Genomic DNA, 26,541 nt, shown 5'->3' on the forward strand with positions numbered 1-26,541 from the left:
AAAAAACAGAGCAGAGATGGGCAGAACAGAGAAGTCCAGGAAAGGAAGAGTAGCTGGCAATCTAATGGACAGCTACTCTGTCCAGGCTTCCTCCTCATAAAGCTACACTGTGTGAGAGCATGTGTAATAAAGAAGTGTTGACAGGTCCTTACCTTTCTCCTTTTCTCCTTCAGCTGCAACAAGCCAATGATGAATGCCACTCTGCTGGGAGACGCTGAAGAGAGAGGACGCCTGGCTCGGCAGTGACAGTCCTCCTCCTGGTTGGCAGAGGGTGCAGTGGGAGTGTCAGGGCAGCCTTTGTAAACTGTGGCCAACTCCACCACGGAATATGACACAACTAAGACCAACGTATATCCAGTGTGGATCTACTCACACACACTTACATGCACGGTGCTACTAGATGTGTGAAAAAGGCTTACAAGTCTGACTGCATAAATGACTCATTTAACATTCAATGTGAAATGAACAACAAACAGTTAATAAACTTAACTGAGCTAAGTGAGAGTAGGAGCCTCATTCAGTGAAGGTTGTTAAGTTAAACAACAGTTTCTCTGAGTCTGAGATAAAGGGGATCAAGTGTTGAGCCTGTGATCAGCAGTCGTGTAATAAAGCACGGCAGCACTGTGGTTTCACAGCACGCTGTTTTCTGCAGCTGTACAGGAGATGAGTTCAATTAAAGGGTTACAGAAGCTCTGCAGCGAGAGATGAAAAAGCAGCTGCGGCTCACGTTGAATCACTGCGATAAAGTCGCGATCACTGACAAACGGAAATGACACGTTACACTCCGTCTGCTCCTCACAGACCAACCCATGGGAAAACTTGGATTTTAGCATCATTTTCTACAATAACATTTGGATACATGTGTTATCAAACCATATACTGTACTTAAAAATTAAGCTGAAGCAAAAGACTCAACTGTGTGTAACAGCAAACAGCAGAGCGGGGAAGGTTGAGGTTACCTTTGCTCAATAAAAAAGTAGAATTATGTTTAACATGTTTCTGAGAGAAACTAATGTGTTGTCTCTCTGTAATCTCAGCCCATTATTACCAAAAGAAAATCGATTTAATTGAAAATTCACAATAAAATTGTGAAAAGTGCAAAGTGGAGGCTGTTTATAGTAGTTGACATAATTTTTGTAGTATAATTTGTTTGTTTTCTTTATTTATGTGTATTCATATGAGCACAGCAGTGAAAAAATAATATGTTAATATATATATACCGAACACATTATTAATGAGCTTGAAGTTCAAGATTCAACATACAGCATTAGTTACATGGATGCTGTCACACTTTTGTATGGGAGGTGCTGCTGGTAGTTACTGCCACTCTTGTAATTTCCAGATGTTTCCTCCAGAGGGCAGTCTTGCCTCAATGAACAGTACTGATGGCTCGTGATCTTCGCTTTAAACTGGAAAAACTGTCCAGGAGATATTAACCTTTTAGCATATTTTGCCCCTAAAATAGGGATTGGAACACATTTGGACAGATACAGATTAATTAAAATAAATACTTATCCTTTGGGTTGCTGATCAATTTTAAATGTGAGGTGATCCTATATTTTAAATAGAAGTGTTTTAATGAAGTCTTGTTTTCAGCACTTCAATAAAGTTCAATAAAGTTTAATCAGTAAGTGGAATTTAGAAACGAATCATCAGCCTCCATGTTTTACAAAAAGAATTTCTAATGTAGGTTCGTTTCACCACAGAGCAGTTTCTCTCTTTGCTTCAGTTCTTGTTTGACCCAGAGAAGATAGTGGCGTTTCATGTTCATATGTGTGGCTTCTTTTGTGCATCATAAAGCTTTAACCATGGATTTGAGGATGGCACAGCAAACTGTTCACAGACAGTGATTTCTGGAAGTTTTCCTGAGCCCATGCAGTGACCTGTAGTGGAGAACTATTGCTGAAGATCACTCTAAAATGGGTGATGGGTATGTCGGCTGTGCCCACGAAGCATCTTTTTCTGGCCCTCGATTTAGTTTAGTGTTTCATGCACTACACTAAATCTCACTGAACAAATTAAGTAGCAGAATACGCTGTTTTGCATTAGAGTATGCCTATTACAGTAAAATTACAGGCCTGTAATTTAATTTTAAGTTTGAGTTTTTCAAGTACAGTATTTCATTGTGCCACTGTAACTCCAACACCAGTCGCGCGGTGGCAGCAATGAGCTAACAGTAGTTGCCACACTGCCGTTAATGCAGAGTAGAAGAAGACTGTAACTTCGTGAAAAGGGCTTCTGTAGTGGCGCCGCGTCAGATGCTTAGCTAACAGTAATAACACGGTAAAACGACGGATATTCGGTTCTCGCTCAGTATTACGAGGCAGTGTGAGGTTGTCAGTAATGTATATTGGTCCGTCGTCTACACTTTGAAGGCTCTCTCGTAGCACTGATAATGCTGAAAATGAAGCTACCGACGAAAACGGGCGAGGAAGGAGGTAACCAAACGGCTAAGAACGATTCATTGGATCGGCCGAAGCACCAACATGTTCTCGGGGCGGCATCTCCCTCCGTGGCGTATGACAAGCTGGGGGACTCGCCCAGACCTCCGGTGCATCCAGCACAACTGGACAAGGAGAGCGTCTTTGAGTGGTTCGGCCTGCACCTAAACCCTGCTAAGCGTATCGAGTTCATGTGCGGGCTGTTGCATATGTGCCAACCCCTGGAGCTCCGTTTTTTAGGATCTTACTTGGAGGATCTCGCTAGAAAAGATTACCATGTTTTACGGGACTTTGAGTTTCGAGCAAATAGTCCGAGCGATTTGGGAGTGTTAACGGACGTGGTTGACCCAGTGATCAGGTCTAAACTCCTAGTCTGCCTGTCCCTCCTCGGGTCTGACAGCAGGGAATGTGCTGGAATACTCTTTCGGATACTCAGCCATGTCAACCCGGCCTTGTTCTGCAGAAATTACGACTGCCCCCTCCCTCCATTTAGGGACTCTCACGTTCACTCGCCGTGTCAGGCCGACAGTATGTACGGAGGTTCAGAAGAAGACTGCGGCTTCTCTGCAAACGACACAGCCGGAGGACCTCTGGAGCAGATTGCGCTGCTTTTTACTATGGCGTCCCTGCACCCAGCCTTCCACTTCCACCAACGCCAAGTTGTTCGGGAACTGCTCGACAAAATAGAGCTCGCTACGGAGGAGGGAAAGCGTCAACGCCAGCGTAGATCAAACGTCCAAGCAACGGTAATGAGCAACAAACCAACTTTAGCCCATCTAAATCCTAAGCTAGCTTGTTAAACTCGCCCAACTTTAAAATGTGTTCTTCAGCAGAATTGGTTAAAGTGGGGGAAAACGTTAGATGCATGTATTTCAAACTACGTAACATGAAAATTATGTCACATACTGGTAGAGTAGGCTCAGAGCAAACATTATTCTGCTAGCATTAGCTGCCATTATACTATGCTATTACTAACATGAAAGCCAGCCGGTTACCCTGCTGCTAGCTACAGTTTGGGCAGCTGTCGCACGCTCGGAGCTGTTTTGTAGCCTGCTGTTTAACTGTATGGGTTACCATCATTATAATTATAAATATGCATATAAATATGCTACGATGAGATAGCTGACTTCATCTAACTAGCAAATGTTGTCCAGGCTATGTTGGTGATGCAGTTTTTTTAATGTATATGCGATTTTAAAGCTGGTCCTACAACCGCATCCAAGAATAACATGCAGCTTATCTCAGAACTGTCAGTGAAAATTATTCTAGGAGCTAAGTTTAATTGAGCTGCATTTTATAGAGGTGCAATTTCACAATTTGTGTATATTTTCTACGTTCACTATTTTGTCATGTGTTGAGAAAAACACAGATTTAAAAATCACATGGTCTAATATTTACATTTAGCATAACTGCAACATACTTTTTTTTTTTTTTTTTTTAAAAGACTCAAAAGGACTTGAAATTCAAAATTTCAGACTTGTGACTTGACTCGGACTTTTACACCAGTGACTTGAGACTCGACTCTGACTTGCCTGACATTACTTGAGACTTGACTTGTGACTTGAGGATAAAGACTTGAGACTTACTTGAGACTTGCAAAACAATGACTTGGTCCCACCTCTGGATGATGGTAACCCATACAGTTAAACAGCAGGCTACAAAACAGCTCCGAGCGTGCGACAGCTGCCCAAACTGTAGCTAGCAGCAGGGTAACCGGCTGGCTTTCATGTTAGTAATAGCATAGTATAATGGCAGCTAATGCTAGCAGAATAATGTTTGCTCTGAGCCTACTCTACCAGTATGTGACATAATTTTCATGTTACGTAGTTTGAAATACATGCATCTAACGTTTTCCCCCACTTTAACCAATTCTGCTGAAGAACACATTTTAAAGTTGGGCGAGTTTAACAAGCTAGCTTAGGATTTAGATGGGCTAAAGTTGGTTTGTTGCTCATTACCGTTGCTTGGACGTTTGATCTACGCTGGCGTTGACGCTTTCCCTCCTCCGTAGCGAGCTCTATTTTGTCGAGCAGTTCCCGAACAACTTGGCGTTGGTGGAAGTGGAAGGCTGGGTGCAGGGACGCCATAGTAAAAAGCAGCGCAATCTGCTCCAGAGGTCCTCCGGCTGTGTCGTTTGCAGAGAAGCCGCAGTCTTCTTCTGAACCTCCGTACATACTGTCGGCCTGACACGGCGAGTGAACGTGAGAGTCCCTAAATGGAGGGAGGGGGCAGTCGTAATTTCTGCAGAACAAGGCCGGGTTGACATGGCTGAGTATCCGAAAGAGTATTCCAGCACATTCCCTGCTGTCAGACCCGAGGAGGGACAGGCAGACTAGGAGTTTAGACCTGATCACTGGGTCAACCACGTCCGTTAACACTCCCAAATCGCTCGGACTATTTGCTCGAAACTCAAAGTCCCGTAAAACATGGTAATCTTTTCTAGCGAGATCCTCCAAGTAAGATCCTAAAAAACGGAGCTCCAGGGGTTGGCACATATGCAACAGCCCGCACATGAACTCGATACGCTTAGCAGGGTTTAGGTGCAGGCCGAACCACTCAAAGACGCTCTCCTTGTCCAGTTGTGCTGGATGCACCGGAGGTCTGGGCGAGTCCCCCAGCTTGTCATACGCCACGGAGGGAGATGCCGCCCCGAGAACATGTTGGTGCTTCGGCCGATCCAATGAATCGTTCTTAGCCGTTTGGTTACCTCCTTCCTCGCCCGTTTTCGTCGGTAGCTTCATTTTCAGCATTATCAGTGCTACGAGAGAGCCTTCAAAGTGTAGACGACGGACCAATATACATTACTGACAACCTCACACTGCCTCGTAATACTGAGCGAGAACCGAATATCCGTCGTTTTACCGTGTTATTACTGTTAGCTAAGCATCTGACGCGGCGCCACTACAGAAGCCCTTTTCACGAAGTTACAGTCTTCTTCTACTCTGCATTAACGGCAGTGTGGCAACTACTGTTAGCTCATTGCTGCCACCGCGCGACTGGTGTTGGAGTTACAGTGGCACAATGAAATACTGTACTTGAAAAACTCAAACTTAAAATTAAATTACAGGCCTGTAATTTTACTGTAATAGGCATACTCTAATGCAAAACAGCGTATTCTGCTACTTAATTTGTTCAGTGAGATTTAGTGTAGTGCATGAAACACTAAACTAAATCGAGGGCCAGAAAAAGATGCTTCGTGGGCACAGCCGACATACCCATCACCCATTTTAGAGTGATCTTCAGCAATAGTTCTCCACTACAGGTCACTGCATGGGCTCAGGAAAACTTCCAGAAATCACTGTCTGTGAACAGTTTGCTGTGCCATCCTCAAATCCATGGTTAAAGCTTTATGATGCACAAAAGAAGCCACACATATGAACATGAAACGCCACTATCTTCTCTGGGTCAAACAAGAACTGAAGCAAAGAGAGAAACTGCTCTGTGGTGAAACGAACCTACATTAGAAATTCTTTTTGTAAAACATGGAGGCTGATGATTCGTTTCTAAATTCCACTTACTGATTAAACTTTATTGAACTTTATTGAAGTGCTGAAAACAAGACTTCATTAAAACACTTCTATTTAAAATATAGGATCACCTCACATTTAAAATTGATCAGCAACCCAAAGGATAAGTATTTATTTTAATTAATCTGTATCTGTCCAAATGTGTTCCAATCCCTATTTTAGGGGCAAAATATGCTAAAAGGTTAATATCTCCTGGACAGTTTTTCCAGTTTAAAGCGAAGATCACGAGCCATCAGTACTGTTCATTGAGGCAAGACTGCCCTCTGGAGGAAACATCTGGAAATTACAAGAGTGGCAGTAACTACCAGCAGCACCTCCCATACAAAAGTGTGACAGCATCCATGTAACTAATGCTGTATGTTGAATCTTGAACTTCAAGCTCATTAATAATGTGTTCGGTATATATATATTAACATATTATTTTTTCACTGCTGTGCTCATATGAATACACATAAATAAAGAAAACAAACAAATTATACTACAAAAATTATGTCAACTACTATAAACAGCCTCCACTTTGCACTTTTCACAATTTTATTGTGAATTTTCAATTAAATCGATTTTCTTTTGGTAATAATGGGCTGAGATTACAGAGAGACAACACATTAGTTTCTCTCAGAAACATGTTAAACATAATTCTACTTTTTTATTGAGCAAAGGTAACCTCAACCTTCCCCGCTCTGCTGTTTGCTGTTACACACAGTTGAGTCTTTTGCTTCAGCTTAATTTTTAAGTACAGTATATGGTTTGATAACACATGTATCCAAATGTTATTGTAGAAAATGATGCTAAAATCCAAGTTTTCCCATGGGTTGGTCTGTGAGGAGCAGACGGAGTGTAACGTGTCATTTCCGTTTGTCAGTGATCGCGACTTTATCGCAGTGATTCAACGTGAGCCGCAGCTGCTTTTTCATCTCTCGCTGCAGAGCTTCTGTAACCCTTTAATTGAACTCATCTCCTGTACAGCTGCAGAAAACAGCGTGCTGTGAAACCACAGTGCTGCCGTGCTTTATTACACGACTGCTGATCACAGGCTCAACACTTGATCCCCTTTATCTCAGACTCAGAGAAACTGTTGTTTAACTTAACAACCTTCACTGAATGAGGCTCCTACTCTCACTTAGCTCAGTTAAGTTTATTAACTGTTTGTTGTTCATTTCACATTGAATGTTAAATGAGTCATTTATGCAGTCAGACTTGTAAGCCTTTTTCACACATCTAGTAGCACCGTGCATGTAAGTGTGTGTGAGTAGATCCACACTGGATATACGTTGGTCTTAGTTGTGTCATATTCCGTGGTGGAGTTGGCCACAGTTTACAAAGGCTGCCCTGACACTCCCACTGCACCCTCTGCCAACCAGGAGGAGGACTGTCACTGCCGAGCCAGGCGTCCTCTCTCTTCAGCGTCTCCCAGCAGAGTGGCATTCATCATTGGCTTGTTGCAGCTGAAGGAGAAAAGGAGAAAGGTAAGGACCTGTCAACACTTCTTTATTACACATGCTCTCACACAGTGTAGCTTTATGAGGAGGAAGCCTGGACAGAGTAGCTGTCCATTAGATTGCCAGCTACTCTTCCTTTCCTGGACTTCTCTGTTCTGCCCATCTCTGCTCAGGATGGTGGTTGCTGTTTCATTTACTACTTAATCTGCGATATGCATGCATCTTGTCTAAAATGCGATGTTACCACAGCGTCGGTTTGGTTTGGCCAAAACTGACCAGCCATCAGGACAACAAGAAGCTAAATATACTGCAGAAGTCATACATCAAACTCTGTGATTATGGGTCAGAGAGTTGAGGTCCTCAGCTTTACTGGAAAGCACCAGCCTCCCTGTGTGTTTCTTGGCTTGTTTAAGTTACGCTGTCAGTTATGTCTGTTCCCTGAAATAACTTCTAATTACTGTATCCACTGTACAGCAACACAATAAATTGGAAACGATGGAAAAGGTGTGTGCCGGACAGTTTTTAAGATCGTCATGGATCGCATGGAAGAAAAGTGCAGTTTTCAGATGCAGTCACCAATTATCTTTGAACAAGAGATGACAGTGAAAGTTCTGCTCGGTCACTGCAGTTATTTTTGACATCAGCTGCTCGTTGGTTTTTGACAGAGGAAAGATCGGATCTGGTAAAATGTTACCTGGTTTGACGAGCAGGAGATACAAAGCAGTGTATTTGTAAAGGCTGCGTTGCAAACAGAGCTCTTTCACTGATGTCTCTGTACCTTTACCTGTGCTAGCTGTGGCTGGTTGAGCAGGTCTGTAGAAACATTGGTTTAAAATGTCAGGTTACCCTGAGCCAACATGTCATCACTCTGGGCAGACAAGATGAATCTATGAAATCTAAGCCCTTCATTGTCCGAACACAACCTTATCGCATTATGTTACTTCACTGGGATGTTTTCCACTCTTCAGATCTTCAGCTCAGTCCCTAATCAGAGCACTAATCAAGTTCATGTAACTGTAACACAAATCTAGAAAAGGCACAAAACGTGCTGTTACGTAGAAAGAAGCAATAATTGAGCAGAGAAGAAGCAAAATGTGACTTGAAATTGAAACAGCATCTGTGAAATCTCAAGTAACTGGAAAACCTGACATAAATATTGAGAATTTCATTTACCAAACATTCTTTAGTGAAATTAAAAGTGTACTGCTCATCTTTTAAACAGGAGGCATTTAATCCGACAAGATTAAATCCAGATGTGAAGTTCTCATCACAGAGAACCTCACATCTGGATCTATATTTATTTTTGTCTGTTACTGCATATAAGTGTTACATGACAATAAACAGGGATAATCAGGCTGCAGTTCCAACGGAACAAAATGTATTTGAAGGACCAGTCCCTGATCTACCTGTGAAACCGCAGGAAATATGTTTTGGACAGTGTTCAGAATATAGAGATAAATTAATGCCAGGATGTAGGCTTGTATCCAATTTTCTCTACAAGGTCATGAAGAGGAAGTGGAGTTGCTTGTCCAGATCAGCTCTGGTGAAGCACACGTACCCTCTTTCTTCTTTTTGATAAGGCTCGTACTTATTCTGCTGACCCTGAATCCACCCCTAGTTATTCTGCGCTAGGTACTGGGAGCTTCCCATGATGCACTGCCTCTTCTTCACTCTCTGTGTTTATATACTCCACTTTGCATTTAATCATTAGTTCTCTTCCACAGCGTGTCTTTAGTCCTGTCTCCCTCCCTCACCACCATCAGGTCACGGCAGGTTGCCCCGCCCCTCGCTGAGCCTGTTTCTGTTGGAGGTTTCTTCCTGTTAAGTTTTCCTTCCTACTGTAGGCAGGTACTCGCTCATAGGGAGAGATCTAATTGTTGGAGTTTTCTCTGTATTGCCCTCTTACAGCACAAAGTGCCTTCAGGGACTGTTGTTGTGATTTGGCGCTATAAACAGTGGAATGAATTGAACTGAATTAATGTCGAGCAGCGTGATGAGAAAGAAATGTAGGAGCTCTTTAACATCAGGAAACACTTTCCTGTTGAGTCTGTGGGCACAATCCCCATGTGTCAAGTCACAATTATTATAAAAATGATATTTAGTTTGTCAAACATGCGCCCACCTTTTAGTAAAATAGACAGTAAAGCTGCTTTAGGGCACGAGTATCTTCTGTTTGATACGTTGCCTCAGAGAGTCACGTGCCGTCTTTGGAGAATACTTTTTGTAAGACGCAGTGGCATTAATTAAATGATGTGACACATTTATTGTTTGTTAAGCTTTCAAAGGAAATGAGTTACAAGTAGGTAAAGTGTGTGTAGAATGCAGGCGTCAGCATTTGAAAGCATTTTCTAAAGCGGATACAATGTGTCTAACTTCACGGCTAAAATAATACCGTTCCAGATTTATCCACTCAAAATGTGTTGAAAAAAAAATCATATTATTTTAACTGAGAAAGCTATAGTGTACTTGAACAGGTTGGGATCCAGTAGCAGTGCTGCTCTCCGCAGTCATCATATTACATGAACCAGTGAAAGGCGCTGAGCAATCCCAGCAACATTTATGCACCAGGAATGTTCTGGGATGCTGAAGCCAGCGGAGGCTGCTCGTGTGGTTGGTAAACTGCACTTCTGGTTTGCTAGAAGAAGAGTGAGGTTTTGGAGGAATTCAGGTTCAGTACACACCTCTCCATGTCTACTGACTGATGTGTGGAAAAGAAGAAGTGAGGAATGGTGGATGCAAAGAGAAGAAGCAAAAAGAGTGTCTGTGTGGTTTTTTCCAGACCTGGTAAAGATAAAAACAGTGAACGGTTATGAATGATCTCCACTGGTGTGTTGTTTCCCTCTTTTACTGTTGATGTTCTGTCTTTGGATGTCTTACATCTCTATCTTTTACTTTCTTTTCTCCTTTTCCACCTCAGCCATTTAAAGTTGGGTTAAAAGTCCGCCTACTCTCTAAAGGAATCCAGCTGCTGTAACGAAAGAGCTGTTTAGGATTTGTACTTGGACAAATACTCTCAGACAGTCAGCCCATGTTTAATATGAGCATCCGCCATTAGAGCAGCATGAAGACAGAAATGGGGAAACAGCATAACTTTAAATTTCACATAAAATCAATTGAATTGCGTGTTTACGTAATTTGTACATGTTTATAATTACTTGTATTTTAAAGTGTTGATCAGGAGTGTGTACGAATCAAGTTCTGTTCTGAGTCTTAGCCGGTCCCATCCAGTCTGACTTATTGCTCTCAGCTTGGGACTCAGCTTCACTCCAGAAAAGAGGACAGGTTGAGCTGATCCGTGCAGGCAGGCAGTGCCTACTTTTGAATCCAGCTGCCATCCATGTGGTGGAGCTAGTTCAGATACGCTGTTATCTAACTGGACAGAGGCTGCTCGGGGAACAGTCGCAAAGCTTCCCTCTTAGCTTAAATTAGAATTTGCAAAGTCATGGAAAAACTCAAGCATCCCAGTTATGGCAGCGTTCGTGCGATGCAAACATTTATCATTTAGGTGAATTAGCCCACTCTGTAGACCAATCGTTCCCATGTGTCATAAGAGATGTTTGAATTCATGTGCCAAACACTTCCACTCGCTATAGTAGGAAAAGCACAGGCACAGCTAATAACCTTAATTAGGGCACTGTGCCATTTAGTTGTACAAATAAGCCATTTCACTGAGCTCACAGGCTCATGTCTGAAGAAGAAAGGGTTAGTTGTACCAAAAATGTTAGTGTCTTGAAAAATACTTGCCAGTGTTAGCAACGATTGCCTGCTTTTATGTGAAACCCACAGATTATGCAGGTTTGTTTGGTTCTTCTCATTAAAGTGGGAATGTTGTCTCTTTTATGGTCGAGCAGGATGATTTAGAAGGCCGGTGGCTTAATCCCCGGCTCCTCCTGTTGCTCATCATGTGTCCGTCGGAGTGTGAGTGTCAGCAGTGAGAGTGCAGAGGTACCGATGAAAGATTGTATGAGTGTGTGGGGGACTGGGTGAATGAGACTTGTAGTAGAAAGTGTTGTGAGTGCTCAAATTGAATAGAAAAGCGCTCTATCCTCCTGAGAACCGAGGGAACGAGAATCTTCCCATTGAACATTTTTGTGATTTCCTTCCTCTCTGGACGTAGTGGAGGCCACCCAAGCAAATGAGATATCTGTGGAAGGCCCTGCATGTCCTTTATTTAGTAGATCAGGACTTAGGAGGGTAGCTCAGAGGACATAAATGAATACGCTGGTTCTCGATAAAGAGACTTTCATAATGGGAAGCTAAATAACACTTTGGTACTGAGGCTGGTGAATTGTTCAGAAATGTGTAGAAGCCATGATGCACAGTCCAGCTGTAGTTTTATTGAAGGATGTAGGTATGAATATACATCTGTGTGCATATGTGTGTGTGTGTGTTTGTGGTTCTGAAAAGAAAAATTTGTACAACAGATGCTTAGTATTCACACATAAGGATGAAACGTCCACACAAAGGATACTTTATACTTTCAACATGTTAGCAGTTAGCAAAGGGGGCTAGCAGCAGCCTGACATGAGGCTAAAAGCAGCAACTATTCCGGCGCATGTGGTGCACTAACACTGTAATTAGCACACGCTTCTGCACAGGCTGCACTGCAGCCTTCAAAGAGGCAGGACTCATTTCTACTATTACAGCCACTGCCTCCACATTAATCACAGTTTTCCATCTTTACCCAGGATGCTATACAACTGAACACGCTTACACATTCATAATACAGCTGTGAGACTTTGGCTCAATTAAATATGTGTTAGCATTCAAACCATCAATTCCAGTTTTACCAGCACATTCACAGAAAATATAATTGCTGCAGTTAAAATGAGCAGGACTCAATATCTAATATTACAATAAACAATATAACTACAAGTATAATGCACACATAGCTCAGTCTGTAGCTTCAGTCTGATATTTGTGCCCCTGGGGTACCTGTGGATCTCCAGACTTGCTGAAGGAGTTGAGCTGTCAGGGATGCATGTGCTGAGAGCATGACCTAGTGACAGCTGAGGTCAGATGAAGCTCTCATTTGGACAGATAAACTAGCCTCACTCTGTAGACCTTTTTCATATTTTTGCAGATCAGCATGGGGAAAGCAGAGGTATAATAGAGATGACTTATTCCCATTAAGTGTCTCCATTAAGCCTCATGAGACATGACAGTGAATTAACATGCACTAAATGGGATGTAGCTAACATTACTGTAGTTTTTTCTCCCTGTGAAAGTTCTATTGAATTATAGTAAATATTAAAGTTAATATTGAATAGTTTAACATTTTCATGTAACATTGTGTCTTTTCCTTTCCTTAAGTAAAGATTCGGTGTTTGCTTACAGCTGTGCACTCACACGATTCCATGACATAAAACGTGATAACGAGGTAACTCTCCCACCTCGACATACAGCGGACAGTGAGAAGACCTGAATAAATATATTTGGGCCTTTAAATGATCAACATGGTCAATTATTCAATTGCGCATGTTTTTTCTTTATTAACGTGGCCTGATAATATTGCACTGATTGGAAATGTTGCAGAAAATAAAAGCTGCTCACTGTATAGTGGGTGAAAAGTATAAGCACCCTTCTAAGCTTCAGTCAATTCAGAGTCAGTATCTGTGAAAGCCACGATACATTTCCCATTGTTCTTTTTACTATTCAGGGTGCAAAATCCCAGTTAAGACCAGTGTTGAATTTTTACATTTTTACTTATGTCTGCTTATGCAGCTTAATTATCACAATAAAAAGAACATTAGCATCTCAGATTAGCATTTTTTCGACCATTCAGATCAGTCAGAAGCTAGCTACCAGCTGGTCTACTAGATAAAATGAGCAAGCAAGCTATAAAGCTAACCAACTTTAATCTAAACTATACAGTAATAAAATCTATCACTTTCAGTCGCACTGCTATGGGCAACAAACACAAATAAGAGCTGCCTCCTAAAAAAATCTGCTGGAGTATTTTTAAAAGTAATGATATAGTAATTTCTTGCTGGAAAAGTACAACATATGGTATATTTTTACCCCAGGACCTGGTATGTTGTCATTTGTTGTCCAACAAAATAAAGACTTTCCATGACATATTGTCCCAAAACCACAAGAATGGACAAGAAGGCATTATTATTCTGGAAGAGATCCTCCCCAACACGATAGAAACGTTTCATGGTCGTTAACAATAATGATTCAGAACAACCTTTATTGATCTCCAGTGACTCTGCAAGTGGCAACAGACCCAAACTACACAGAGATGTTTGCCTGCATCTCATATGTGGCTCGAGGACTCCATGTATCAACCTGATTAACTCCGAGTGATAAAAACAGCACCCAGCTCATCTTAATTCACTTTAAAGCAGAAACTGGGATTCATTCTAAAACTCAGAACACACCCATGATGAACCCATGCTCCTAAACACACAGAGGCCTTTTATAGTAAACATAGAGTTTGCCCATTTCAAGCCTGTAGCAAACTTACTACCCATCAGAATCAGAATCAGAATCAGAATCAGAATCAGAATCAGAATCAGAAAGGGGTTTACTGCCAAATGTTGAGCAGGTTTACAACATTAGGAAATTGCTGCGGTGCTTCAGTGCAAACATGGTGTCATAAATAGCACTTAAATAGACATGGAAAAAATAAAAGTAGGGATAAGAATTAAAAGTGCTACGTTGAAAGATATATACATGAGTGCAGGTGGTGATCAGTGCCAAACATGGAATGATGCAGTGACACAGCGTAGGGTCATGTGTTAGTGGCGGGGACAGTCATATGGTTATTGTTCATGTGTCCAACAGCAGAGGGGAAGAAACTGTTCTTATGGCGAGAGGTTCTGGTGCGAATGGACCGGAGCCTCCTGCCTGAGGGGAGCAGGTCAAACAGACTGTGTCCAGGGTGAGAAGGGTCAGCTGAGATCCGAGCTGCACGCCGCAGTGTCCTGGAGGTGTACAGGTCCTGCAGAGATGGGAGTCTGCAGCCAATCACCTTCTCAGCAGAGCGCACAACACGCTGCAGTCTCTGTTTGTCCCTGATAGTGGCTCCAGCGTACCACACGGTGATGGAGGAGGTGAGGATGGACTCGATGATTGCAGTGTAGAATTGCATCATCGTCCGTGTTGGCAGGTTGAATTTCTTCAGCTGCCTCAGGAAGTACATCCTCTGCTGGGCTTTCTTGATGACGGAGGTGATGGTGGGCTCCCACTTCAGGTCCTGGGTGATGGTGGTACCCAGGAAGCGGAATGAGTCCACAGAGGTGATGGGGGTGTCAGTCAGGATGATGGGGGGGAGTGGGGCTGTGTGCTTCCTGAAGTCCACAATAATCTCCACTGTCTTCTGGGCATTCAGCACCAGGTTGTTGTGGCTGCACCAGGACACCAGACGTTCAACCTCCCTCCTGTAGGCAGACTCGTCCCCGTCCGAGATGAGCCCAATAACGGTGGTGTCATCTGCAAACTTGATTAGCTTGACAGACTGGTGGGTGGAGGTGCAGCAGTTGGTGTACAGGGAGAAGAGCAGAGGAGAAAGAACACAGCCCTGAGGGGAGCCGGTGCTGATGGTCCGGGAGTCCGAGACATTCTTTCCCAGCCTCACGTGCTGCTTCCTGTCCGTCAGGAAGTCAGTGATCCACCGGCAGATGGGATCAGGCACATTCATCTGGGAAAGCTTGCCTTGGAGATGGTCTGGAAGGATGGTGTTGAAGGCAGAGCTGAAGTCCACAAACAGGATCCTGGCGTAGGTTCCTGGGGAGTCCAGATGCTGCAGGATGAAGTGTAGGGCCATGTTGATGGCGTCGTCTACAGACCTGTTGGCTCTGTATGCAAACTGCAGGGGGTCCAGGAGGGGGGCCGTGAGGGTCTTGAGATGGGAGAGAACTAGGCGCTCAAATGACTTCATGACCACAGATGTCAGAGCCACGGGTCTGTAGTCATTTAGTCCAGTGATCCTAGGTTTCTTGGGGACAGGGATTATGGTAGAGGACTTGAAGCAGGCAGGCACATGACATGCCTGCAGTGAGGAGTTGAAGATGCCAGAAAACACTGGGGCCAGCTCGTTACCTACATGTTACATGTTACCTACATATAACTTATATGGCGTTTAAATGTCCATTTCATTTAAATTTATTCACCAGTTTGATCTCGTAGAGAGGAATATGTAAGCAGTAATACCAAAAAGTTACTTAATAACAATTCTTAGTGATTCCTGTCAAGGTTTTGCACACACTGCCTATTCTTTTGGTGTTTCTGGTTTAAAAATATTTCGGAGAACAAGCATTACAGGGAGAGGACCATGTCAAAGAAAGGCTGTGGTGGCTGTACTCTCTGCAGCCCACGGATCCTCCCCTGTCTTTAAAGCCTGTGCCAGCACAGTGCAGCCTTCTCTGCCATGCCTGTGTTTCTGCTTTCCCATCCCAGCAATACTGCTCACGTTGTTATTTTCTCTGGCCCTGCCTTGTGGTCGGTGGAGCCATGTTTGTGCTGCCGAATGAAAACAGGGAAAGCTCCATCATGTGTTGCATGGTATGGCATGAAATAAAAAACTCACAAAATAATTTTACAACACAGAGGAGGAGGAGGAGATGAGAGGAGAGGGGACAGAGGAGAGGGAGAGACAGAGATGTAGTCATTTCACAAGACACTCTGGACTCATTCTCACATCATGTATCACATGCAGTATGTACCAGCTGCATATTACAACACAGTGTGTCCACTGGACGTGGGCTGAGTCCTTGCATACATGTTTTAGTGCTCAGTGTCTGTTGTTCAGGACACAGTTCCTCTGGTAGCATGATTTAGCTCTAGCTGAAAACACACACAAAGCCAGTACGTAATGACTGTAATAACACTGAAGCATTTAAAGCAGTTATATCTTGCTCTAGCTGACCTCCAGCTGTTTGACTTCTCGTTCATGCTGTACTGACTACACACTGAGCTCGGTGACAGCAGTGAAACATTTGGTTACACGCAGGTGAAAGCGAATATGAAACAGAGTTTTTCAGCTTAGTGACAAGTTACTCCTTAAAGGCAGGCTAAATGTGCTCCAGGGCTGCAGGGTAACTGCTCACTGGGGAGCTCCCCAAGGTGGCTTAATTGCAGCCAGCTGATGGCTGGAATAGCAGCAGCTAGCAACAGCTGCAACAACATGATGGAGTGTGTCAGAATGGAAGTGTTGTACTTTTTTGTTTGTCGTGAGTTTCGTGATGACAGTGGGGTAAGAAAGGAAAGGTTTCTTTCACAAGAGTTCTGCTGGCTTCAGCTGGTCTGAGGGGGGACGGCTAACCTACACATCTCCCTGGTGCACTATGTGTGGCACAGAAAGGGCAAAGTGCTGACGATGAAGCTATTCACGTACACTGATTTACTTTGAAGTAGCAAGTTGAGATAAAAATGTGTGTATTTACGTTTCATTTAGAGAAAAAATGGTGTTGTTTTTGTGCTGTCTTGAGTGCAGGGAGCCAGTTTAGCACGTATTAGCGAGCCATATTGCAGAATATGGTTTCAATCATTTAGAAATGATAACTTGCACTGATTAACTGTTAAAACCCACGTAGTGTTTGACAGAGTGGTGAGCTCCTCCCTATCTGTACTTCTGAAACACAGCTAATGACCTGTTGCCAATCATAAAAAGAGACCAAATCAATGCTCTGAGAGCTTTGATAGTTTCTAGTTCCTGGGCTGGGAAATCCCTCTATGAGTTATGACAATGATGAGCAGGTTCATGGTTTGAAAATCTCTTTAAGCCATAGGCTCGGGGCTCCTTAGCTACACAGGAAGTCTCATTTCCTCCTCGTGTTTCCACCACATCTGAGAAACTGTGAACAATATTCAAACTGATAACAGAGTGAAAAACAGCATCAATGACTGTCATATGTTTTCACACAGGAAGGAACAATGTGACAGTCAGAGTCATTGTGTCCTTATTGTGTTTGATGTGGCAGAAATGGAAAAGGAGAAAGCAGGGGTGTTATGGCCAAACCAGCAGTGATTGGCTGACTGATTTATGAGTCTTTATTTCTGCTTCTGTGTGTAACTGCATTGAATTACAGAGCAAACAGAGTTATTCTTGCTGGCTTTCATTCTCAGCTCATGTGCATATGCCCACTCTGGTTCCCACAACTCAATTATTTTCTGACTATAACTTTATATCTAAATAAATATGTATCCACGGATCGAATGGACCTGCTTTGTGTGAATACTGAGAAGTCCAGGGAATTCAGTAAAGATCCGCCCACCTAATTTCTTTTTTATTTGAAGTTATTAAAGATGTTGTACAATCATTCCACTCTGGAACAAGAACAAGAAGATCCCCAAATCCACATCCATGGTGCGTGTATATAAACGTGTGACCATAACTGTGCATGCAAAGACTTTTCTATGTAAGGAAATTCTGCACGTTCCACACACAAACATGTGCATTTAACTGCTGCAGCATTTTGCCGTGCAGTTGTTTACTTCTTATTTTTACTTCTCATAACTCAGCACCTCAGGGAAGCTCATTTACTCCTGTAACTGCTGTCTGATTGCGTCAGAAATCAAAAGTGTCGAGGAACGTTTTAGCACTGATGGCTCAGCTCACAGCTCTGTGCCGTACAGCGTGCTCGTAGAGCTAATACCTCAGCAGGTTTTGGGGGCGTGGTCATAGTTTAGGCCATAATTTAATGGTAATCTGTTCATAGGTGTGAAAGAATGTTTGCCTAATCGTTACGATAAGAAGCTTTCTTTTTGTTTTTATGTAGGTTGGGCTGGCCTGCGGTGCACTGTTCTCCTACAGAGCCATGTTGCTGTGGTCAGTATGGAGTGTAATTTTACTACTGACGACAGTGGACGCTGCAGAGGAGGAAGATGTGAGAGCAGGTACTGATGACATGCACCTTTGGATGAAAGCAGATCATAAAACTGATCTGTTAAGTCTCCTGAGTGTAATGGCTTCTCTTTAATGACTGTGTATATATCTTTATGTGCACAGGCTGCAGCACGGCTGTCAATGACCTGGTATACATCATTGATGGCTCATGGAGCGTTGGCGTCTCGGACTTTGACACTGCCAAGCAGTGGCTCATCAACATCACCAGCCAGTTTGATATCAGTTCCCACTACACACAGGTAATGCTGCATGCTGTGCATAATGAGAATGATTTGAACAACCTCCAATTTCCTTTCAGATTTACTGCAGTTTTCCTCACTCGAGTTATTTGGTGCATTACACACGACAGAGATCCACTCAGATAAGTTTTGTTGTGTCACCTGTAGGTGGCTGTGATACAATACAGTGACACACCTCGGCTGGAGATTCCTCTTGGGAAACACCAGGGAGTAGCAGAGCTCATCAAGGCCATACGGAGCATCAGCTACCTGGGAGGAAACACACAGGCAGGACCTTTTCTCCTTAAATGTCCGAATTTGCAGAAGAACATATAAAATCATGTATCGTGGGGATGTGTTTAGAATAAACAGATGCAGCAGCATCGACATGTATGTAACACATGCCGATATTTCTATTTCTTGACTTATTCGGTGACTGAATAGAAATGAGCTAACCTGAGGTGAAGGAGAAACTCACAGAGGGGTCGGCAAGTAGCTTTAGCTGCTGCAGGTTGCTTTGGTGTCAATGGGGGAAATCCAAAAAGCGCTTTGTGATTGCTGCAGTCGCCTTAGTTTGCATGGAAGATGCAAACACCTGCTTGCAAACCAGCAACACAAACAGCAGTTTGTCTCCAAACTCTTTGTTACCAACATTTTTCACTTTGAAGGGAAAGTTTCATATTTCCGATCGTGGCTCAAGAGTTGGCAGTTCGTCTTGTAACCGGAAGGTTGCCGGTTCCAGCCCCGGCTCGGACAGTCTTGGTCGTTGTGTCCTTGGGCAAGACACTTCACCTACCGCCTACTGGTGATGGCCAGAGGGGCCGATGGTGCCATATGGCAGCCTTGCCTCTGTCAGTCTGCCCCAGGACAGCTGTGGCTACAATGTAGCTGCCTCCACCAGTGTGTGAATGTGAGTGTGAATGAATAGTGGAACTGTAAAGGGCTTTGAGGTCCCTGAAAAGTGCTATATAAATGTAATCCATTATTATTATTATTATTATTTCTGTCTTGATGCATTCTCAATCATCCAGGAAAGTAAATCTCAGTCAGCTGAGACTTGGATGAGAGACGAAACGTTTCTCCCACAAAACGCTACGTCCAGATGAACAGAATCAACTTTTGGAGGTTCATATTTCTGCTTCATGTTGCACTCTTCACAGTTCCACACACCCTGAGTGTGTACTTGGCGAGTGGTTACACATCTAACATATTAACCAACCAGACAAACTTACTAGTAACAAAAGCAGTTATGTTTTTCCTGCAGTCACTGTGAAATGAGCTGCAAATAAATGTATTTGCAGCCAAATACACCAGATGACAGCCAGCAGCCCTGACAACCACCCTACCAACTGGTTGGAAATGCACACTTTTCCCTGGTTAATGACTAGTCTTTAGGCCTTCATGACTGAGGTACAGCAATTTATTTCACAGTGACTGCTAGCAACTCCCAGTACCCACTCACAACCCACTGGGGAATATTCATTTTTCCCTGTTGATTGATGGTTTCCAGGTGGACACCAGCTGTTCTGTCGGGCTATGTGACAGGGGGCATCACATTATTAATATCCCATTAAATAATCATCATAAAATACAAACATATAACTAGATAATAGATAACTGTCTACTTGCGTATCAGTTAGCACAGGGGAAATGTGATGTGCTAAAACTGTATTGTGATGAACTGTGATTCTTGTGCATTTGTATGTCCACAGTGATAATACTGTGTGACACATGTGCGTTAACTTACTTTGTGTGTTACTGAAATAACTTATTGGACCATTGCATTTCTACTGTAACTGAATCCCCTCCCTACTCAAAGCCGTCCTACTTCTTCTGTACGATCCTTACGACACGCTCAGTCAGTGCAGTTGTGAGGCAGCCGTCTCCACACACTCGACCTTTGCTTATTGCATGAGCGAAAGGGCAGGCGTTTCTCAGTGCTGCACTGTTTCCATAAGCAGTGAAGCTTTGCTGCCAATGTTATTTTGGTATTACATGTTACACGTTATCATAGCTACGCTGTGAACTTGATCAGTTTTTGTTTTTGCAAACTAATTTAGTAGTTTTAGGAAACAGAACAGAGTATCTCTGCTGTCCAGCTTGTCTGTTATGAAGTATTTTGCAAAACTATGACATAAAGAAGCTTCCCCAACATTGTGCACAGGACATGTAAGCAGAATATTAAGACTTGACATAAATAAAAGGATTAGTAATTTAGATCATTTATATGTAAATAGTAGGGGAGCAACGATACACAAAATACACGGTTCGGTTCGATACTTTGGTGTCACGGTTCGATAGTTTTTCAATACAAAAAATGTTCATGCCTTTTTAATTTGTCATTTATTAAAATTATAAATATATATTTTAACTCAAAGGTACAGTTTTTAAATTTAATGTTGCTGAAACAACAAAGTAATAAAATAAATATATCTGATTGAGGAATCACTCATCTTTGGAAAAGAGAGTTTATTACAGAGAAATGGCTCTTTCAAAATAAAAGCTCTACTATACGCTTCTTCTGGGCTATATTCTCAGCAGCATATTAAACATATCAGGTCCCCATAAGGAGAATCCTGTGCTAACGGCTGTCTAAATGACTCGGGTAAAGTTTGTAGCATGCATGGTTGTTGTTTTTGTCTGCTTCCACTTGATGATGTCAGAGTAAATGTGCAGTCATATTCGTTGTGTTCCCACTAGTGCTGTCAGCGTTTAATCTCGTTGAAATGACGTTAACGCCACAACACGGCAAATCTCCGTTAACGAGCTACCGCGGATCGCCCTGAGCGTGGGGCTGGACGGCCAACACGTTAACGAGCTAACTGCGCTAACACACTAGCTCCCACCCATGTAATTGAGCATTGCGTGGCACATCCAACATACTGTTTTACTTTAGTCCATGACGCGCTTACCTTCAGGGTCATACGTCACATGAAAACCAAAATAGTTCCAAACGCCAGATCTGAATGAGGGTGGGGGAGGTTCAATTTGCCATGTTGCAAGGAGCTTAGCTTCTGTCTTGCTAGCTTGCGCTGCGCTGACAGTGCAGCCTAGGCGGAGTAGTCGAACGCAGATCCACTGAGCTCTCAACACAGACAGCATCGTCAGAAGAAAAGTTGATAAAATAAATTAAAAATTTTGTATTGTTCGATACATATGCGTACCGAACCGAAAGCACTGTATCGAACGGTTCAATATCAATACGAATATCGTTGCACCCCTAGTAAATAGATAAGATAAGATAAGATAAGATAAGATAGAACTTTATTAATCCCTCGGGTGGGTTCCTCTGGGAAATTCGATTTCCAAAAAAGCACAGCAACGACCGAAGTTACAGAGTTACAGAATATTTATATATATATACACACACACACACACACACACACACACACACACACACACATAACACACACACACACACACACACACACACACACACACACACATATATAATACAGAGACAATATAAATAAAATATACGAAGGGGATAAATAGAATAAATAGGAATAAAAAGTAAAATATAGGAATATATATATATAGATATATATATATCTATATTCCTATATAGATATAGGAATATAAACAATTACACAGAAAAAAACTGCACAAGTTATAAGCAACACTGCTTGGTTGTAATAGCAGAGTGGAGAGGGAAGGAATGAAACTTTTGACTCCACTGGAAGCGAAGTTAAACAAAGCATATCAAAAATTATGAAACAATCGGTGGGAAAATGGGTATAGGATAAATTATTACACAGGTGGCCAGCTCCTACAAACTATTAATGTCAAAGCATAGTGAAGGAACAAAACAGACTTTACTCCTATGATGCAACCTTTAAAGCGTCACATAAAAGCAGACTGCACATTTAGGCATGTTCACTGGTGCCACTTGCCAACACTGCATCTGCAGCAGGATGACCACACAACACGGCCACAAGCACACCAATGATCACCAAACAGACTTGCACATGCATCCCTGTAAATTCTGCAGCTGTAATACTCAACTTTTGCATTTCCAAAGACCTCTGTTAATATGTCTATGCTTGACTGGGAATGGCTAGTGGTTTCATTGAGTAGTCTTTAACATGTTCACTTGGCAGATCAGTCAGGGACACAAATAACCTTTGGGGTTGTGTAAGGTCTGGTGTCTGGTGTAAAATTATTTTTTTTAATTCACTTCTTTTTGTAGACTGGCAGGGCCATCAAGTTTGCAGTGGACCACGTGTTTGCCTCCTCCCAGAGGGGCAATCTGGTCAAGAACCGCATCGCTGTGGTGGTTACAGATGGCAAATCACAGGATGATGTGGTGAGTGGTCCTTTGCCTCATGGGTAAAACCACGTCAGTGTTTTTGGGTGGCCTTTAATAACAGAGGCAACATAAAAGAAGTATCAACATGGAAAGAAACTTCGGCATAGAAAAGCCACACTGTGAGGTTTTAATACTCTAGCTAACCAGTACTTACCCCCTAACCCTAACTGTAACCGAGACCCTAGCACTTCTTCCCTAGACCTGGGAAAACAATTTAAACCAAAAGATAACCTTTTATATCTGTAGGTTGATGCCAGCATGGAGGCTCGAGCACAGAGTATTACTGTATTTGCTGTGGGAGTTGGCACTGAGATCACCACTTCAGAGCTGATCTCCATTGCCAATAAACCTTCATCTACCTATGTCCTGTATGCTGAAGATTACACCACCATCGATCGTATTCGAGACTCCATGGAGCAGAAGCTTTGTGAAGGTCAGAAAACTCAAGTGTATCTACAAAAGCACAAATTAGAGTGTTGCCAAATATCATATAGCTGAATGACCACTTGACTGAATGAATCACCCTGGTGCTTCCAGAGTCTGTTTGTCCCACACGAATCCCAGTGGCATCCCGTGATGAGAAAGGCTTCGAGCTGATGGTGGGCATGAACATTCAGACCAAGGCAAAGAAGATCCCTGGCTCTTTAGTTTCTGAGACTGCCTATGCCCTTGCTGCCTCCACAGACATTACTGAGAACACCAGGTAACATGCTATCGCTATCATTACATTCATTCTAAACAGCTTTTGGGCTTTGGTCAACAGCTATTTACATTTTTTATTCTTAATCTTTAAACTAGGGAGATTTTCCCAGAAGGCCTTCCTCCATCGTACGTGTTTGTGTCCACTCTACGTCTGAAAGGGATCTCTAGCAAGCTGTCCTTTGACCTTTGGAGGGTGCTGTCAAAGGATAAGGCGATCCAAGCTGCAGTAACACTGAGCGGAAAAGACAAAACTGTTACCTTCACCACCACCAGTACGACAGAGAAAGAGCAGAAAGCTGTCTTTAAAACAGGCTTTCAGGTTGGTGTTAGGATTGAGTGTCCATAGAGACCAATGATACCCCCTTGGCTTCAGGATAAAGCTACAACAACAAAAACAAGTACCGTATTTTTCAGACCATAAGGCGCACTGGATTAGCATTAAGCGAAACAAAACAGTCAGATAAGTCAAACTTTACTCAACTCATTCTTCTTGCTTCCTCCACTTGTACCATTGATTCATTAATGTTGAATTCTCTGGCAGCTGCTCTATTCCCATGTTGTTGCAGTATATTAATGACTAACCTCGTATTGTGGATGGATTATCTCAGTTGTTCTCCTGACTGAAGTTTGGTCCGTTTACAGCATCCTGCCATGCGATTGCATTTGTCTCTAACCATCAGGAACCCTCACGTTAACTTTTATCGAGTGGAAAAGTTCATCCTCCAGCTTCACTGTTTATGTTATGCTAACATAGCTGTGTCGCTAGCGATCACGTAGCACATCATTATATACCAGCTAGCCCAACTTCAGTAACCCTACAAACGTCACTGCTGTTTAGTTTTCTGTCTTCATTTATGTTGGAAGTGACAGCAGAGCTGTACGTTTGAATGTTTTCAGAAATCTCAGTCAGAACATGCTATATCATGCTTAGGTGGAAACTAGAGCTAACTCCCTGCTAACTTCTAACTCTGTTAAATTTAATAAATTCTGTTTTCATGGATGCCTGGATGTTAAACTTAATTGTTACACCTGGTAAAGCAGCAGCAGCAGAAAGATTTTAGACAGTTTTTAACAGCCAGTGATGCCGCAGTGATCATTTGACTTTGGGACCTGAAGATAACAGAGTTTAGGACCTAGATTACTCCGCGGTAGCCGTAATCCATCAAGCGGTGAGGCTAGTTTACCAAACTCCTACTAAAACATTTGACAGATTTTTGAGCGCTGTGTACCACATGAAATCGGTTCGTTGGTAAGCACAACCAGAATTCATACATAAGGCGCACCGGACTATAAGGCGCACTGTCGATTTTTGAGAAAATTCAAGGATTTTAAGTGTGCCTTATAGTGCGGAAAATACGGTACAGTTTTATTCTTTATGTTTTGATTTTAGAGATGCAAACTCAACCAGTTTCTCTAACCATACCGAAGCTAAAAATAAACCATAGGGTTTTATGTAAAAGAAGACTAACAGCTATAGTCTTGTACTGTTCATCTGGCCACTGAGTTTGACAGATTGAATAAAAAGAATAGCTTTTCCATGTTGCATATACAGTGAATATTTTAAAGTAGTAGTTTACCTTGATTTGGTTCAGAAAAAGTAAAAGTAAATCAGTACCTCAGTACATAAAACGTAATAAAACAACACTTATTGCAATAACAGTGTCTCCACTCTGCTCTCTAGAAGTAAAACATTTGTTGATGCTGCTTTAATAAGTGTGGCTAAAGCAGCAAATACTAGAATTGGTAAATAAATAAATAAATATATATATATATATATATATATATAGCGTAGTGGTTAGACTACACGCCTTTGGAGCAGAGGATCGCAAGTTCGATTCCTGCCTGGGGCGTCTGTATCCAGTAAGGGTCCTAAGGCTAGACCCCCTATGCTAAGCGAGCCTACCGCAGACATGAGCGAGACAGATAAATATGAAGGCATGCCGGCTCGGACGTCGCCCGGATCAACAAGGTCCGCGTCAGGTGTTGAGGAACCAGGGCACCCTGACGAAAAGTGGGCTACTGGAACAAGAAGGCATCGGTGGGCAAGAGACGAAAACAGGGCGTTGTTGGAATGCTACTACGCAAGTAACCCCGGCGGAAGGGGCTACATGAATAGGATGACGGACCTATGGATTCTTCGATACCCAACATCCACAATGACGGCGAAACAACTAGTAGCTCAGTGTTCGCAAATGGGAACCATGAAGAGGCCGCTAGAAAGGCTGCAACCACCAAGTACCTGCAGAGGGTCAGGCAAGTCCTGAGGAGTCAGCTGAATGGTAAGAACAAGATCCGGGCCATCAACACGTACGCCCTGCCCGTGATCAGGTACCCTGCTGGGGTAATAGGCTGGCCAAAGGAGGAGATAGAAGCCACTGACATAAAGACAAGAAAGCTCCTTACCATGCATGGAGGGTTTCACCCCAAGTCCAGCACCCTGAGGCTGTACGCTAAGCGGAAGGAAGGGGGCCGGGGACTGGTGAGTGTCAGCACCACAGTCCAGGATGAGACAACGAACATCCAAGAATACATTGGGAAGATGGCCCCAACTGACCGAGTGCTCAGTGAATACCTCAGGCAGCAGAAACCCAAGAAAGAGGAGGGAGACGAGGAACCATCATGGAAGGACAGGCCCCTGCACGGTATGTACCACCGGCAGATAGAGGAGGTGGCTGATATCCAGAAATCCTACCAGTGGCTGGACAAAGCTGGACTGAAAGACAGCACAGAGGCACTAATCATGGCAGCACAAGAACAAGCTCTGAGTACAAGATCCATAGAGGCTGGGGTCTATCACACCAGGCAAGACCCCAGGTGCAGGCTGTGTAAAGATGCCCCAGAGACAATCCAGCACATAACAGCAGGGTGCAAGATGCTAGCAGGCAAGGCATACATGGAACGCCACAACCAAGTGGCCGGCATAGTGTACAGGAACATCTGTGCCGAGTATAACCTGGAAGTCCCGAGGTCAAAATGGGAGATGCCCCCAAGGGTGGTGGAGAATGACCGAGCTAAGATCCTGTGGGACTTCCAGATACAGCTATCGGCTGATT

The 26,541-nt window shown here is 43.0% G+C and overlaps 2 protein-coding genes across 3 annotated transcripts in view; one reads left to right on the forward strand and one right to left on the reverse strand.

Annotated features, from left to right (window-relative positions):
* zcchc2 (zinc finger, CCHC domain containing 2) overlaps positions 1–5,381 on the reverse strand; it is a 23,906-nt gene extending 18,525 nt beyond the window's left edge. For both annotated transcript variants that reach the window (XM_005948059.3, XM_005948058.3), the window contains exon 1: positions 4,400–5,381. In XM_005948059.3, coding sequence (XP_005948121.1) covers positions 4,400–5,191 — 792 coding nt within the window. In that variant the 5' untranslated portion in view covers positions 5,192–5,381. The remainder of the gene's footprint in view (positions 1–4,399) is intronic.
* Positions 5,382–7,201: 1,820 nt separating this feature from the next.
* LOC102295355 (collagen alpha-1(XXI) chain) overlaps positions 7,202–26,541 on the forward strand; it is a 91,612-nt gene continuing 72,272 nt past the window's right edge. The window contains exons 1-8 of the mRNA XM_005948060.3: positions 7,202–7,434; positions 18,132–18,249; positions 18,362–18,498; positions 18,646–18,765; positions 22,667–22,783; positions 23,033–23,219; positions 23,324–23,489; positions 23,585–23,807. Of these exons, the coding sequence (XP_005948122.1) occupies positions 18,171–18,249; positions 18,362–18,498; positions 18,646–18,765; positions 22,667–22,783; positions 23,033–23,219; positions 23,324–23,489; positions 23,585–23,807 (1,029 nt within the window). The 5' untranslated portion in view covers positions 7,202–7,434; positions 18,132–18,170. The remainder of the gene's footprint in view (positions 7,435–18,131; positions 18,250–18,361; positions 18,499–18,645; positions 18,766–22,666; positions 22,784–23,032; positions 23,220–23,323; positions 23,490–23,584; positions 23,808–26,541) is intronic.

Source organism: Haplochromis burtoni, unplaced genomic scaffold (assembly GCF_018398535.1).
Source record: "Haplochromis burtoni strain Fernald_Lab_line unplaced genomic scaffold, NCSU_Asbu1 Contig_569, whole genome shotgun sequence".
In the NCBI taxonomy this organism is placed as follows: Eukaryota; Metazoa; Chordata; class Actinopteri; order Cichliformes; family Cichlidae; genus Haplochromis; species Haplochromis burtoni.